Below are 13,868 nucleotides of genomic sequence, written 5' to 3' on the forward strand. Positions count from 1 at the left end.
TCCAGAAAAAAGTAAAATATAGATTCGGATAATTTAGAAATCAGAATTCCGACATATTGCATATTGCAGTCCACTTCTTCAGGGCTAACCTGAAACTAAGGTATCAGGTTATGTTGTTCTTATGTATACTCTCTACGATGCCTGTGATTGGCCAAGAGCGCCCTAACGTGGGGACTGTTCAAACTTGTTTGGCCAATAAAGTCTGTTTTTTTAATGCGGGAGAACGGAGAGCCAAATCGGATTGGTATTATATCCATTGTCCCTATTGATATTAGGGTGTTTTAAGATTTCGATTGCTTTTCTATATTTTCTTGGAAAGATTTTGTGTGTTTTTGCAAGGACTGTTCTTCTGTCAAATAAAATGTTATAACTTGTTTCGATATGATGTTCACCTAGTGCTGATTGCGTGCAAAGTTTGAGCCTGACTTTACTCTCATATTCCTTTATACGTTGGCTCACCGCTCTCCCGGTTTCTCCAATATAGACTTTACCACAAGAACAAGGGATTTCATATACTCCTGGATCACTTAGGGGTGCCTTTTTATCTGTAGGGTTATTTAGTTTGGATGTTATGTTTGTTGAGAATTCTTCCTATTTGTTCGGTGACATCTAGGATGTAGTGTGGGCTGGTGGTCATTTTTCTCTCTCTTTTTGAGTTTATTTTCTTATTGTTTTATCAATTCCTTTGTTTGTTTAATCGTTCTGTATTAGGATTTATTTAACGTTTTGTAATTGCTTTTGTAACTTATCTTTATCTGTTATGTAGGCGGCTTTGTATATAAGGGAGTTGATGACCGATTGTTTTTGAGACGGGTAATTGTGGGATGTGGCATGTAGTTATCTGTCTAAGAAAGGCAATTTTCCGTTTGCTCTACTTGCATGGTGAACTAGATATTAGGATGCAATTGATTGATAAAGTCGAAAAACTTATTTAGTTCATCTCGTCCATGTCGCCAAATGACAAAAGCGTCATCAACTTAACGGAACCAAAATTCCGGTTTAAGCTTGGCTTGGTTGAAGATATTAGTTTATAAATGTTCCATAAAGATTGACTATCACAGGTGAGATTGGGGATCCCGTTGCTGACCCTGAGGTTTGTTCGTAGAATTGGTTATTGAACGAGCAGTAAGTATTATTGAGACAGTCTTCTATTAAAGGTACTAGCTCGGAAGGGAAGTTTGTAAAAGATTTAATAATATCAATTGTATCAGGGATTGGTACTTTCGTAAAGAGAGATACTATGTCGGAAGTCACTGTGATGTCTTGGGGTTGAATATGAATTTGTTGTGTCTTTATGATAAAGTCAAATAAGTTTTAAACGTGAGTGATGGAGTTTCCTGTAAAAGGATTTAATTTTGCAGCGTGGAAGCGTGCTAGGTAGTAATTTGGTGAGGTTATTCCGCTGACGATCGGTCTGAGTGGAATGTTCTCTTTGTGGATTTTTGAGAGCCAGTTAAGTCTTGGAGAGATGGGATTAGTAGGAATCAAGTTAGATATTGTCTGTCTTTCAAGTTTAGAGTCCTCAAGAAGAGTTTTTGTTTTACTGTCCATTGTTTTTGTAGGGTCCTGTTTAAGTTTTGTGTATGTATCCTCAGTCAGAAGGTCCAGGATTTTGTTGTTGTGGTTTTCTTTATTCATTATTACGGTTGTGTTTCCTTTGTCTACGGATAATATTTTAATATCTTTATTCTGTTTGAGTTTTTTAATTGCAGTTCTTTCTTGTTTTGTTAAGTTTCAGAAAGGAACTTGAGCTTGGCGTAAAATGTTGGCCTTCTTTCGCCGTCTGTCATTCGCTTTTTCCGGTGGAAGAGTATATATTGTGGATTCTAAATTTCTGATTATTTGTTCTTTTGGGATTTTCGAAGGAGCTGCTGCAAAATGATATCCTTTAGATAAGGCTGAAATCATTTCATTGTTGAGAGGATGGTCAGAGATCTTTTTCACTATATCTTTTAGTTCTGTTTGCTTTACTGCAAGTAATTTGTCCAATTTTATTTTTTGTTTTTGCTTGGAAAGCTCTCGAATCGGTTGAGATTGATCAAATGATATGCGGTCCAATGTGGACCAAATGTCAAATCTGAGTTTGCTTGAGAGGAACTGGTGCAGCTTTACTAGTTTCTTAAATACTTGATACTTATTCGAGAACAAAATTAAATCATTTTTAGAAAAAATGAATACAGACTCTTATTGCACAACAACACATCATAATAAAAATTGATATAATTGAATTAGAAATGTTTAAAAGAAAGAATAAATTCATATACGGTATTAACTAATATTTAATTACATAATCTGAAACTAAATGCAGTAGAACCTCACTTGTCCGAGGACGCATTATCCGAGTTCGCGATTATCCGAGGCTAAAACAAAAACAGTTGACCCGTATTATCCCAGCTATAGCGCAATAGCAGTTCGTATTATCCGAACCTTATGCATTATTCATACATATGAACTTGTTTGAACCAACCAGAACAGATATTTCCAAACCTCTGCTCTGATTGGTTGATAATCTAGAATACTTTCTACGTTAGGAACTGCGTCGATCGCTCTTAAATAAAGATGCATCATGGCATATATAATACAAACTATTTATGAGATTTTTGAAAACATGTAATCGTACAAGTTGAATATTTATTTAAATTTACTATCAGTTTATTACAATAAGACTTGCTTTTAATTTAAAATTCCGTTTTCATCCGAGTTTCCCTATTATCCAAGTTGGGACAGGTCCACAATAGCTAGAATAAGCGAGGCCATACTGTAATAAATGTAGGCTACTTAATTTAAAACAATTTAAATTTAAACTTTATATAATTTAACATTGTGAACAAATTTAATCAGCTAATAATAAATTAAACAGTTCATGTAATAAAAAGCCTCGAATAATTATATTCTTCGGAACATCAAATTATTTGTACTTTATGTATTTGTTAACACGCATGAATTAATTTGTTAATATAAAAAATCATTATATAGTAATTTGCATTGCATCATTCAAATCGTTTTTACATAGTATTTTTCTCAAAATTTGAATTATTAATAACCTTTCAAACTATTCCAGAAAAAACTAAAACATATGTCCATATCATCTCGAAGTCAGAATTCAAATACTAATTTTACAACATAAAAAAATGCAAACAAATAATATAATTTAAATACATTCATCTTAAACATTAATAGACTGTTGTTATATAAAATATAGCAAATATTAATATACACGATCTTCAAGTAGTTTATCGATGTATATACTTAATTAAAAAATTAAAATTTAATCTTCATGTAAATTGTTATTGTGAGAAAAATATACCCAACAATTATTTTCATTGATACAATACAATTATTTTTATTCTATATTCTTTTTAATTCAAACCTTTATTTTTAAATATTTCAATTAATCAATAGTCTTTTGCAATTATTCCAGGAAATCTAATGAGTAATATAATCAATTAATAATTAACCAGTCATTTTTAAACATAAAAATAATTAAACAATTATTTTAACTGTATGTATTTATTTCTTCTCTCTCTCTTTCACGGATTTGAGGGCCTCTGCTTCCACCACAGTTCGTTACAAAACCACTTATACTAGCTTAATAATACTTACTATCTAAATAATATGATTCTACTTATGTTAACTTATATGCTATCGCTTTGTCTTTGCACAATTAGTCTCGAGATTTGCTGACTATAGTGTTTCTTGCACTTCCGTTTCCTTTAACCATTTCTGTTAACATGAACTCACGTTTTTTTTTACTTTATTGTCCTTATATAGGAATAGCCACTTAGCCTTTCCCTACTATATGCCCCTTACTTTCTCTTATTTCTTCCAGTCTCATCATCCAGGTTGACCCTCGTCCACTTTCATCCAAAATCCACCTCATCCTGTTATCCACAGTCTCACCATCCGTTTCGTCCCCCGTAAATCTCTCTTAAACATGCTCCCATAATTCTATCACATAATAACAGACTCTATATCTACTTTTCACTCCATCTATCCAGTACCTGCACTCTCTCATTTCTTCTCCATCCTAAATAGTATAACGTGGTTTCATTTACTCTCCCTTTTTACCTTTTTTAAATATTCTTGCTCTCCTTCACTCTTTACTACCTTATACTACCTGTTATACTTCAATTCCACGATTTTTTCCATCTTTCATCCCCCTCTTTAGCTAGCAGTTTATTCTCTAACTCTTGCCATACTCTGAAATCTGCTCTTATATCGCATTCTCTCCTCCTGTTTGGTCTCTTTTCCTCCCCCAATGATCCTCCTGTGTTACCCCTATTCTCTTTGTTAACAACTTTCCGTAGAAAAGCTTGTGCTATCCTGCTTTCCTCCCCCTTTTCAGCTTCTTTTTAAAGTTCCATGCTCTCTCCATTTGTCAAATAACCATTTTACCTCTAGCTAATTCCGCCGTCAACATATGTCCTGGACAACTCCAGCTCACTCCCAATACCCATCTCAAGAATTTTTCGGCATACTTTCCACCCACTCGTGCTCCTTTCATCTCCAGATCTCCACTCCGTTATTTAGGACTGACCACACTAACCACATCAAACATTCACAGTCTCATCTGCCAATCATGCTCAAAACCTTCTCTTCCCTATACCATATATCTGCCCCATTACTTTAGTTGGAAATTCTATCCTTCTCCTTAACTGTAGTTCGACTCTGCCTTTCGACTGAAACCAGAATCCTAAGTAACTGAATTTCTGAACCTGTTTCACTTTCTCCCCGTATATCTTCCACTCATATTCTACTGTTGTCCTTCTCTTCTTAAATCACATCATCTATGTCTTATTTACGTTTACCGTTAGTAAGAGTACATCGTCTGCATACGCTAAGGAATATACCTTGCTATTTCCCAGTACCGAACTCCCTTTTCCTTTTTTCTCCAGTTTCTCCTCTAGATCTGCCAACAAGAGATTGTATAGTAGTGGACTTAGTTGGCACCCTTATCTGAGCCTCCTGCCAGTATAAAACAACGCCCCTCTTTGTTTCATAATTCTAACCCTTATCTTAGTCTTTTTGAATACGTCCTTTATCCTCTCCACCAACCCCTCCTACATCGCCCTCTCCTTTACAACCTACCATAATACCTTTCTGTTTACCGAGTCAAATGCCGCTTTAAAATCTACAAATAAGTCCACTAGTTTTCCTTTCTTTTTTCCTAAGTTCCTATTCACTGAATAATTGAATACGTAGATGTTTTGTCCTCTTCCCATTCCTTCTGTGAAGACTGCCTGATTATGTAGAATGATCCTTTTATCTTCCACATCCCTTTTTAATCTCTTCCCGAGTATATTCATATATACTTTATAGCCCACCAACATAAGTGTGATTCCCCTATACCTCTTTCACCTTCTTGCCCTCTCTTTTATGAATTATCGGTACCACCAACCCTGTCCTCCATTTCTTAGGCCATTCTTCTCCTCTTTAAACCATGTTGCATACCTTTCTCACCCCTTCTCCTCCAAACCTCAAAGCCTCTTTCTCAATATCGTCCTCTCATGTTGCCTTGTTTCTTTTAAGCCTCGCTATCGCATTATTCACTTTCTCCCAACTTATCCTATTATCACTATTATCTTCCCTTTCTATCACCTTCCCATTTCACCTAATACCTTATTTTCCACTCCTCCCAACAATCACTTAAAGTGCAGATTCCACTCATCCATCTCGATTTTCTCATTGATGCCCTTCTTTCCCACTCGTTTTCTATTGATTAGATTCCATTCCCTCCCTTCCCTGATTGCTTTTCCACCTCTTCCATATACCTTCTTTTTCTAACTGCCTTTTATCATTTAACAACCTTTCATGATCTCTCTTCCTCCTAATATATTCTTGTTATCCTATCTTCCCTTTCTCCCACTTTTTCACATTTTGCTTTCATTCTATCTTTACTCTCATTATATTCTCCATCCCACCATCCCCTCTTCGTTTCTGTCTCCTCTTCCCCTGGCCTCACCTCTTCTTTTATCCTCTCTGTTAGTTCCTTTATCTTTTCCAGGCGCATGTCAGCGTCTTCCCCCTCCACTCCTTTAATCACTCCATACCATATATCCGACCCTAACTCTCCTGTCCACGCGTTTAAGTCTCTTCTTATCAAAAACAGCTCTTTATTTCTTTGCTTCATCCATTCCCTCAATAATCGCCAACCTTCTTCTTCATCACTTCTTCTATACACATAAACGATGGTCACCCTCTCTCCTTCTATCTTTATTCTTCTCATCACTATGCTCTCCTGCTGTTCTTCTCTCTCTTCCACTCTTTCATCTTCCATCCGCTCCTTTTTTACTCCTAAAACCATGCTACCAATCCCCCTTCCCTTCTCCTGTTCTTTCCTCGATTCTTGCATTATCCACGCATACTGTTACGGCAACTTTCGTTTCAATCCCTTCCCATCCTTTTAAGCTACCCACGATTCACTCAGCATTACAACGTCCCACTTTCCAATAGCCTCCCACAACCCATCGTTCATTCTAGAAAGCAACACTCACTCATTTCTTTTTCCCTTCCCCTCATCTTTTCTGTACTCAGTTTTTCTTCTATGGTGGAAACTCCGCCTTGTATTTCTTACTGTTCGATCATCCACTTCCTCTTTCTCTTTCTATCAATGTCAGATCCTTTTCAATTAATTTATTCCTTTCCCTAAGCACCATTCTTCTTTCCACAATTTCCCTCTTTTCCTCGTTTCCCACTTTCACTATAAGCACACCTGTTTTCCCTTCTGTGTTTCTCCCTAGCACGTTTAGAGCCTCCACTCTCACCTGAACCCTTAATATCGTTCATCAGCTTCTCTACTTTTTCTTTGCTGAATGACATTTTACTATAATTACTTTAATTACTATATTTCTCTTTTTTCTCTTTCTTCTCCTTCTGGTCTTACTTCTATTTCATTCAGTCGTCTGAGCATGTTTTCATTTTCCTACTGCAGTTTCTTATCATGCCCCTTGACTACGTCTTCTACTCCCCCTTTTCCTTTTCTCCACTCACGCATTCTAGTTTGCTGAACCTCTCACTCTCTATCTGTTTACTTTCGATGATATCCAGTTTCCTAAATACCTCCACCTTCTCGGCTTTCCACAGAGCATCCCATTCCTTTCTTATTTTTTCACGTCCTCCCTGACTTCTTCCCTATGCGTCCTCGCTTCGTCAAACGCTTTGCAGGTTTCCTCTCCGAAGCATCCGATGAGTTACTCAAGGCCTTCTAGACTACTCCGCTCAGCCCTCCTTTCAGGTAGGGTTCTCTGTCTACTCTTCTTTAGCGCTTTCTGATTTTCCCCTTCCTCATCTAACTGGTCTCGAACTCTTTTATTATCTTTCGACTTCTCCCCTTCGCTACTCATGGTCGGTGGTTGTCGCCACTTCTCAAAAAACCCCTTTGCGTTCGTACTACGCAAAATGTGCGCTCTCTGTACCCTTTGCAAGTTCGTCGGTCTGCCTAGTTTGCTTGCTACCCCCCCCCCTTTCCGAGCCTCTCAAATACCCCTGCCTCGTCACTACTGCTGCCCTCTCTATGTCCTTTGTGGACTTTGTGTCACCGGCATGTCAGCCAGGTATTTTTTCCTACGTCACGTTTTCTTTTCCCTCGCTTTGATTTTCCCACGCCACTCATTCAATCTAAATATGAATCCACCACTTTAAAAATTACTTAAAATCTCTCTCGCTGTAACTCACCACTCTTAAACTATTAAACAACCGTCTCTTTTCATTCATCCAACCCTCACATTCCCCTGTCGCTCACCCTGAGTAAAAACACCACTTTCCACAACTGTTCCTAACCTGAAAATCCTTCTTTTTCACTTTTTACAACTGTATCAAACTAAGTTATTGGAATACTCGAAGTGATAAGTTACCATAAATGGCTGATAAATTACTATAAATTACCGATAAATTACCGAAAATTTTGAAAACTTTTAGATATCTAAAATTATCGGTACTTTGCTACATTTTCATAAATTTATGAAAACTTTGGAAATTTTTCATAAATTTTAGGACAATTTTCAAATTTAGCAAAATATTCATAAATTTTCAGAAATTTTTGAAATTTTTGAATTTCTTCCAAAAAGCTTCGGATACACTAAATTTCTATAAATTTTCGTTAATTTACAAATTTACCAAAAATTTCCTGAATTTTAGGTAATTTCTCTAATTCTGGCATAAATTTCCAAAAATTACCATAAATTTTCGAAAAATTGGTTTTTATTGTTTCTCAAATCGAAAATTTCCCGAATTTGTTAGAAAAAATATCGTTTTCTACAAGAGTTAAAAGTAGGCAGTTGAAACTTTTGTGAAGTTTAGAGTACCTGCCATCGGCTCATTTTCGGGTCGTCTCTGGCTCGTACAGCTAACTTTACACTCGTTTGAAATTATCTACTTCCTGCACTTGTAGCACAATATACTATTTTTTCGACATTTTTATAACTGATCAATTGGAAATCTTGAAAAATTAATTTTTCGAGATGAGGAATCATTGAAAAATTGTATATAATCTGGAAGGAAAGCTGTTTTCTCTCTTTGATACCTTTTAAAATCTTTAAAAAAACCTTCAAAATTTTTTTTCGAAAGAATAAGAAATTTAAAGTGGAATAATTTGAATAACTCATTAGATTTAATTTAAAATTTTCAGAAGAAAAAACCTTTTTAAAGTCCTTCAAATACCTTTCTGATAATTTTTAAAAACTTTTAAACATTCTAAAAATTTTATTTCATATTGACTTAAAATTAATTTTTTCAAATCAAAAATCATACAAAGTTTTGTCACAGATTTTAAAATTATATTTCTTATCATCTTGATACATTTCAAAATAGTTCTAAAGTTTCCTAATTTTTTTTTTGCTATTGTCAACAATCAGGGAATTATGTACCAAAAAACATTAAGTGAAGCTTTATGTTTAGTTTTAATATTCAATATTTTCAGTGGTCGAGAAAGTTTTAAATTTTTAAAATTTTCAGTTAGCTTAAAACAAAAAAGTTTTAATTTTTAAATTTGTAAAAATTGAAAGAAAGACAAACTTTATTTTCCACGCTTTGATTGGGCTTGTAGGACAAAATGTTTGAATCCGAAATTTTTTCTAAATTGAAAGAGGCACATTTTCTCGTTTTTTCTTTTTAAATTATTTTTATTGAGTTTGAACTTTGCATTTTCTTGTTTCTCTTTCTTGTTTCTTATCATTTCTGTTGAGTTGGAAGGGATAAAAGTTTCTTTGTAAGTTTTTCTAAACTAAAAGAAAATAATTTTTTCTTTTTGATAGTTTTGTTAAATTTCGTTTTCATTTTTCTTGCAGAAAGCTTCTTCTTCATTATATAAAATCCTGCAATCTCCATTTATCAAGATCCTCGATTTAACGAAGATGCAGATCCATGCTGGTGCTCCTCTTCTCACTCTAGCAATATACTTCCATTTCAGTGGTACATATAATGAAGTAGCTATATATAATAATTATACCTCAATTTGAATTTATTTTGTTAAAAGTTTATATTTTTTTTGAAGATTGAATTATAAAATGAAAATTAAAGTTTTTCCATTTTTAGTTAAAAATTAACGTTTTTTATTAAATTCAACTGTTTTTCTATTGAAAATTGAAATTTTGTTTGGGTTAAGTATAAAATATCACGTGAATTGCTACATAGCTATATTTTGTTCTTGAAAATTCCATACATCATTTTTCTCTGGTTCAACAAATATTTAATAAATAAAATTTCATGTTCTTAATTAAAAATTGATTTCTTTGGTAAGAATTGAACTATTTTCTCACAAAATCTTTCTTTTTTGCTTAAAAATTTATTTTGAATTGAAAAATGTAACGATTCTCGTTGAATTATAATAATTTCAGTGGTTAATCGACTTCTTTGTTTAAAAATTTTACAATTTCGGTGAAAAATTGTTTCTTGAGTGAAAAATAAATTTAAACAAATTTTAAATGTAACATTTTTAGATGAAAATTAATCTTTTTTCAGTTGAAAATTAAACCAAATGGCTGAGAATTGATATATTTCGTTTATTTTTAAAAATTCATTTTTAGCTGGAATTTAACAGTTGCAGTTGAGTATTCAGAATTTCCGTTGTAAACCCATTCTTTTGAAAAATATATCTTTTTGAGTTAAAAATGAAATTATTTTGATACAAATTCGTCTTTTTTGGTAGAAAACTTAAGTTTCTTGTACATATTGTACATAGCTGTTATAGTAAGTCAAAAATTAATATTTGGTAATTAAAGAATAATCTATCCACTTAAAAATTGATGTTCTGAGTAGAAAATTGATATATTGGTGATATATTGGATAGTTTGGCGACGTCTTCACGACATCGTTACGACATGACATCTTTGCGACAACTTTACGACATCCTATGCCCATGTCGTTAAGGTGTCTTTAAGATATCGTAAATAAGTCATATGATCTGACGATGTCTTCCCTGTGGGCACAGCATTTGGCGACGTCTTTACGACATCGTTACGACAACTTTACGATATATTATGTCAATGTCGTTAAGGTGTCTTTACGATATCGTAAACACATCATATGATCTAACGATATATTTACGATATCATAAAGGCAACGAAAAGACACGAACATAGGATGTCGTAAAAATGTCGTAAAGATGTCGTAACGATGTCATAAAGACGTCGCTAAATTTTGTGCCTACTGAGTTTACGATATCGCGAAGTCATTGAAACGACATGGACATAGGATGTCGTAAAGATGTCGTGAAGGTGTTGTAACGATGTCGTAAAAACGTCGCCAAATTTCGTGCCCACTGGGTTTTCAACGCTACCTCTTGAAACTTTATGGTCTTTAGTCTGCCTAATTTAAATATTGTATTTTCAATTTAAGTTGATTTAAAGAAATCATGGTAATTTCAAAAAGGGCGTGGCCGGGGAATAGGGGAGACTGTGACGCCCGATCTAGTATTTTAAGTAGTAATAATAATCTAACTCTATTTCTTTTTGCAGAGTTAAGTTTACAGTACAATACAACAGCTCTTCAGGAAGGCGATAGGACTCTTCCAGATAACATGAACATATATTATACATTGACGACTCAAACAAGGGTAGAGGTAAAAGATGGGTTTAATTTAGCTGCTCATGGATTCATAGACCCTGATGACAATGCAATGGTTTGCTTAATAGAACAGGCGGGATCAATCAGACTAGCGCGTGCACTTTACGTAAACAAAACCAGAATGAGGGTGTACGACGATGCATTTAGACCTTTATCTAGTGTTGACATAATTAGATATCAACTCCATTTCGACCATGATGTCAATAGTTGAAATTTCTGACTGCACATATTTTTTAATGTCGACAACCGCCGTTGCTCAAGGACAAAATCAATATTTTTCATTTTCCACTGTGATTGGATACAATCAAAAATATTATTCCACAGTAATTTTGACAATTCTCAGATGCTATATATCTTTAAACTATTTACTATGCCTATAAGTTATTAATATCACTTTTATTTATTAGTTTCTAGTTTTGGTATCGTTTCATAGTAGGAAAACAGGATATATTGGTTAATTGGTTACTAGTTACTAGTATTGATGCGCAGGCGCATATAATTAATTTTTATTAGTATCGTTGCGACATCTTTACGACAACCTTACGACATCCTATGTCCACGTCGTTTCGATGTCTGCGATATCGTAAAGACATCGTCAGATCATACGACTTATTTACGATATCAGAAAGACACCTTAACTTCATGGACATAGGATGTTGTAAAGTTGTCGTAAAGATGTCGTAACGATGTCGTAAAGACGTCGCCAAACTTTGTGCCCACTGGACAGGCTATCATTTGGTGCGTAGCGCACACTGAATCTCTGAAGTAAGTTTTCACTTTACCAAATCAATTTAAAATTAGACACCAAAAAATAAGTTCATTAAAAAATGAAAACGTCTGGATTGAAGCTTATTTCTGAATCACATCAAAAAGTTCGAAATTTGGTTTAAAAATACATTGAGCGCTACGCACGAAATTGTGTAAGCAATTCAACGTTGTTTTAATTTTTAATTTTACTTTTCTTGTTAGCCATAAATAAATATCTTCATTACAATAGATTATTTTCTGATCTAACAAATTTATTTGGTATGTAGATAAATTTTCACTTTGAATCATGTAAAAACAACGCTTCAAATTTGGGTTGGATGTAACTTTTCTTTGAATGCATAATTAGAAGTAGTATTAATTTTTCTGTGAATTAGTTTTTGAAATTTTAATTATTTAATTTGATTTCGCCTGAAAAATAATATTCTGTAATAAGAAAAACTTATATGTGGATAAAAGAAATAAACAAATTGAAAACTACACTGAGCTTTATTTCTTGCCTTTCGAAGTACCTCAACCAACTTGGTTCTTTATTTTTACATTCTCATCTTAACAAAGATGGGCCCACCAAAAACCATTTAAGACACTCATTTTCATAGCTAAGTGTATATTAAAAAAATTTATAGAACTTGTCAAAACACATAGTCAATAAATTCGCACTAAATTTTAGCAATTTATAGACAAAAACCTTTTTTTTATTTGAATTAATAGAGGATAATAAATAATTTGTTATTTTATATGACTTGTCCACAGCAAGTATTTAACGCTGAAATAAATCAAGTTTTTTTTCTATGAAATCGGCCCAAAATTATAAGAAAATAGAATTTTTTAAGTACGACTCATCCAATAAGAATTGATCATTGTTTGAATACATTTATTTATTAAATTCACTGCACATCTATTTTTTTATCGCTAAAAAACTGGCATGTTTTATAACCTAATGAAGTGTAAATAGCTCATTTTTAAATCTTTATAAAAATCGTATAACAATAAATTTTTTACTTTTTAAATAATTGTTGTTAAAAATTGTTGGATAAACTTCCGAAAAGCGGATATGCCCGATTTCGTTAAAACTGCGTATACCCATGTATTTTGATGCGCTGATTACAAATATGATAGTGAAAATTGGCGCAACTTTGATTTTCATGGTGAAATCATCAGAAAACCATAAAAATTATGGTTTTTTGAGTTTATCTAAGCTAATATGCAAAATTTAAAAAATGCTTAAAATAAAATTTGTAGATCCCGTCGAAATACACATTTTATATTGCAAGCATTTTTTAAAGGAATGTTTGTTTCCGAAAAACTCGAAATAATGAAAGTTATAGAAGTCTATAACCCCATGAGGCGTTGGAAAAGGGGCAGGGGTGTGATCTTACATTATTTCTATGACCAGTAATAGAGGTGACTTTTTTCACTCTTTCAGAACTTCCTCTAGTTTAACTTTGCTGCTAGAACTTTTGTTCTAGAATGCAATGAGACAAGTTATTTTCTGCAAAAACGGCAGGAGGTTTATACTATGAACGTCTCAAAGCAAAAAAATTGAGGCGTTAGACTAAATAGTTCTTACACTAGGCTATTGCAATATAAATTGATTTTAATTCAACACTGCCCTTGTGGAAAAGGTTCAATGGGTGAAACATGGCTCAACAATGGCATAAGCGTGGCTTGAGCGTGGGATGGGCGTGGGGAAAGCTTGGCTCAATATTGGGTCAATGTTCAGCCACGATCATCCCACGCACGTCCCATAGTTATAAACAATGGGTCAATCATGACTAATGGCCATGATGGACCTCTGTCATGATTCGCCCACCAAACTTGATTTGGATAAAAATAACCGTTGGTAAAATTTTCGAAAATAGACAAATTCTACTAGATCTTTCTCACTTTTTGGAAAGTATTGGTGGATAAATACTTTCTTTTATTAGACTGTGCGCAATTTGTTTTACGAGGGTGGATTGATAAGTTTCCGGCCTGACCAAGAGATGGCGCCACTAGGCCTACCTTGAGGTGGCGTTCTATAGTACCATCCTTAGATAGCT

The 13,868-nt window shown here is 33.8% G+C and overlaps 1 protein-coding gene across 2 annotated transcripts in view; it reads left to right on the forward strand.

The window, feature by feature from the left end:
* Window positions 1-12,158, forward strand: part of LOC117173150 — a 17,416-nt gene extending 5,258 nt beyond the window's left edge. The window contains exons 1-3 of one of the 2 annotated variants that reach the window (XM_033361552.1): window positions 6,165-7,234; window positions 9,285-9,408; window positions 10,953-12,158. In XM_033361552.1, coding sequence (XP_033217443.1) covers window positions 9,351-9,408; window positions 10,953-11,272 — 378 coding nt within the window. In that variant the 5' untranslated portion in view covers window positions 6,165-7,234; window positions 9,285-9,350 and the 3' untranslated portion in view covers window positions 11,273-12,158. Of the gene's footprint in view, window positions 1-6,164; window positions 7,235-9,284; window positions 9,409-10,952 lie in introns of those variants that run through there. The other variant, XM_033361551.1, reaches the window with a different exon arrangement.
* Window positions 12,159-13,868: the final 1,710 nt, after the last annotated feature.

Source organism: Belonocnema kinseyi, chromosome 5 (assembly GCF_010883055.1).
Source record: "Belonocnema kinseyi isolate 2016_QV_RU_SX_M_011 chromosome 5, B_treatae_v1, whole genome shotgun sequence".
NCBI lineage: Eukaryota > Metazoa > Arthropoda > Insecta > Hymenoptera > Cynipidae > Belonocnema > Belonocnema kinseyi.